The 3699-nt window shown below is 48.1% G+C and overlaps 1 protein-coding gene across 1 annotated transcript in view; it reads right to left on the bottom strand.

Moving 5' to 3' along the window:
• LOC103807110 (RING finger protein 223-like) overlaps positions 1-443 on the bottom strand; it is a 797-nt gene extending 354 nt beyond the window's left edge. The window contains 2 exon segments of the mRNA XM_009079830.1: positions 1-2; positions 5-443. The exon segment at positions 1-2 is cut by the window's left edge and continues 354 nt beyond it. Of these exon segments, the coding sequence (XP_009078078.1) occupies positions 1-2; positions 5-443 (441 nt within the window).
• Positions 444-3699: the final 3256 nt, after the last annotated feature.

Raw genomic sequence — 3699 nt, 5'->3', positions numbered from 1 at the left:
TGCTGAAGTTCTGGAGGCAGAGTGGCCAGGAGCTCCTTGCTGGTCTCCAGTGCTGGAGCACCTTCCAGAGGGATGTTGGTGAGCTGCCTGCAGAAGGGGCAGGGCAGCTGGTCCTCAGGTTGGTTTGGGGGCAGCCCCGTGCTCAGGCGAGCCACACACTCCAGGCAGAACACATGGGAGCACTGGAGCAGTTTGGGTGTCTTGAAGGAGTTGTCATAAGTGTTGAAGCAGATGGAGCACTCAACTGGAGAGGTTGGCTTTGGAGATGTTGGGTTTGGAGAGCATGGAGAGCTGGTTGGGGATCTTGATTTCCTTTTGCCATCTCCTGGGGAGGTGACAACGATGGGGCTGATGGGGATGGGGATTTCACCTGGAGAGGCAGGGACTGGGCTGGTGGGAGAGTCTGGAGTGTTGGAGTGCCAGAGCTGTGTGAAGCACGACATGACGGAGCCCCGGGCAAGGAACAGAGCCCTGGGAGACTCTGGAAGAGAAGAAAAGCACAGCCTTCATTTTACACAAGGTGGAGATACCCATCACCCCTCAAAGGAACAAAGAGCAAGTCCATGACTTGCACTGCATCCTGAGCCTGGAGTAGATCCCTGCCAGAGGTGAGAAGGTTGCCAGCTGCACACCAAAGGTGAAGTCAACCATCCTGCAAAGAAGCAAGCAACCAGCAGAGATCCACCATCAGCCAAAGCCTTGCCAGCAGAACCATCGTGACATCACAGATGGGAACAGTCCTTCCCCCTCCATTCCTCCCTCTGGGCAGAAGAAACACAACACAGACCTACCCCAGGTGGTGCTCCCCGACACCTGAGCAGGGAGGAGAGCAGAAGACTCCATGAGGTCAAGTAGGGACCTCGCTATGGCAATCTATTAGGCTGGGAGCCCCTCAGAGATTATGGTGGCAGCATGAGCAAGGCCTAAGAGACAGATAACACTGTTCAGTCGTGGAGGGAATGGGGTGAAGCTCTTTGGGGTGCTCAGAGCTTTGACCCATGGTCCTGCATGCTGCCCAGCAGGTAAGTGAGGCACCAGCCATGGATGTGTCTATCCACAGTGGGATCTGAACTCTCTCGTGGCAAGGGAAGGGAGGAAACATTTTTCTCTTGCAGTTTGTTCCATCCTCAGCCCCAAACAGCACAAGAAACATCTCTGTCTTGTCACCATGACACAGCAAGAAAAGCAACCTTGGAGGAAATGGCCTTTGTGCTGGAGCAAGGGGAATTCTCTGTTGCTTCCTTGTTGGTCTGGTTTCCCTAGGGAAACACAGTTCTTCCCTGTCCTGAGCCCTGGAGAAGTGCCAGCCTGGCCAAGCCTTGCTGCCATGTGCTCTCTGCTTGGGCTGTGCAGGCAAATTGGTTTACAATTACTGCAACCTTTTCAATGTTCCCTTAAATCCAAGTTATTATCCAGTAGCTTAAATCCAGTAGCTGGATCCTGTGAGGATGGACGTGGGAAGTGATAGGACGAGGGATAATGGGTACAAATTGCAAGAGGGAAATTTAGATTAGATACCAGGAAGTTTTCCCTGTGAGGGTGGTGAGACACTGGCACAGGTTGCCCAGGGAGGCTGTGGCTGCCCCAACCCTGGCAATGTTCATTCCAGGTTGGATAAAGCCTTGAGCAACCTGCTCTGGTGGGAGGTGTCTCTAAGCTCCATCCCAACTCCTCAACATTCCCTGATTATTTCAGACTAGCCATGCAGCTCCACATCCATCCAGATGTGATTTCTCAGCTCTTGGGTGGTTTTACCCAAAAGCAAGTGTTTAGCTGGAGGAAATTCCTGGTGACAGCCCTTGGTGCTGGATGCCTGAGGAGCATTTTTTTGAGGCTGTGTCACTAAACTAGCCAAGCTTGATCCTGTGTCTTGGGAGACTGAGTGATGACAAGCCAGAAATGTTCAGGTTGCTGCTATAATTACAGCTCTGCACTCAATCCAGCAGTGCCTCACCAGGCTGGGCCAGAGCCACATCCCAACACCAAAGGTTAATTTAAGGCAGCAGAAAGAACAAATATTCCTCACATTGCACTAAAAGAATCATTATTTAAGGCTGAAGAATTTTTCCCCCACACTTGGCTTTGCCAGAGCTGAAAACAGTTTTAAGCAACTCCTTTTGCTTCTATTAATCTAAATATTGACATTTTTTGCAAAGCTTCTCCTCGAGTTAAATTCTCTGCACTTTGCAATGAGTTGTAACGGGTTTTAATACCTTTTTTTTTCCTGGCTACATCTCCCCATGTATGTTTTAGTATACCTTATTTCTGGCTACATATCCCTCTGCATGTTGTAGCACAATCTGGCAGATGCTGCTGAATTCCAAATCCAAGTCCAAACTGGCACAGATTTGAGGAAAATGCCTAGTTTGGGGGGGGTGGGTTGGTTGGATTTTTTGGGGTTTTTTCCTAACTAAATCTTCAATTTTGCAGAATTCCATCCCTGCCACTCAGTTCTTTGCAATCCTTGAGTGTTTGCCAGGAATTCTGAGCAGCAAACCCAGTGGCAGGAGGTAACCTCAGAAAGAGAGAGCCTTTGCTTATGCAAGCTGAGATTTCACAACCCCTGAGTTAGGAAATTAAAGCTGTTCTTTTGAGGTTTTTTTACTAGTCTGGACTATGTCAACTCTAACAACAGCAATATCCTCCTAGTAAACTTGAGGTTTACTCCCAGAGTTGCTTTGAAATGAAGAGATGAGTTTTTGCCCATGTTTTCCCTTTGCTGCTCATAACACTAGAGATGCCTGTTAATTTGAATTTTTTTAGAGCCTATTTCATTTTAGCAACACCTTAGTGTTGTTCTGTGGCAGCTGGAGCTGCCATGGCACAGGGAGTTGATTAAAAGTGAGAGAGATAGAGTAGGACACAGAGCTGAGCCATGGGATGGATTTAATTCATGCTCTGCCCTATGGGACAGCTCAACCTCCCCCTCTGTTTGTGTCTGTACAACAACATTCATTGGGTTTGGGGAGTTTTGTTAGGTTTTTTTATGTTTTTTTTTTTTTTAATCAGACCTCCATGCTCACATTGAACTTCCTCAGTCCCTGCAGTTATTTACTCCTTTTTTCCCCACATATTTACTTGACCTTTCCAGAACCTTCAGGAACACCAATAAAGAACTAAACCATCTAGTAGAGACACAAACTTAGCTTTAAAACTAAGCAATTCAGGACTTTTGCCAAGCTCTAGAAAACTTCTTTTCTCCCCCATAAACCCAAAAGAGATGACACAGTTAGGATCTAGCAGGACAGTGACCAACACTGTCCCAATGATCCCCTAATGGGATCTTCAACTCAGAGCAATGACTCCCCAAAGAGCTCACAGTGGATTAAAGGCTATAAATACCTGTTCAGAGTGCTGTTAGAAGGAGAAAAGCATGTTCTGGGCTCTTGAGTTTTATCCCTGAAGAGTCTTCTCTCCAGAGGATAATCAGGCTCAGGGTGTTTTGTATCTCCTGGTATTCCAGCTCCAAGTAGCTTCCAGCTCTGGCAAGACAAGTAACCTCTAAGAGCTCCCTGTGCACGAGTGGCCTCAGTGCTGCAGTTCAAGTATCTTTTATACCTTCCTGTCTAGAGGTGATTTACCTGCTCCACCTGCCCTTCCCCATCAGCACTGAATCATTCCCTGGCTGGCAGTGAGCTCCTGCTCTGGCTGGTTCCTGGGACAAACAGGCCAGGCTGGAATGCTCCTGATAAGGGGCAG

Source organism: Acanthisitta chloris, unplaced genomic scaffold (genome assembly GCF_000695815.1).
Source record: "Acanthisitta chloris isolate BGI_N310 unplaced genomic scaffold, ASM69581v1 scaffold18098, whole genome shotgun sequence".
Taxonomy (NCBI): Eukaryota; Metazoa; Chordata; class Aves; order Passeriformes; family Acanthisittidae; genus Acanthisitta; species Acanthisitta chloris.
This window is presented reverse-complemented; position numbering and strand designations above follow the sequence as displayed.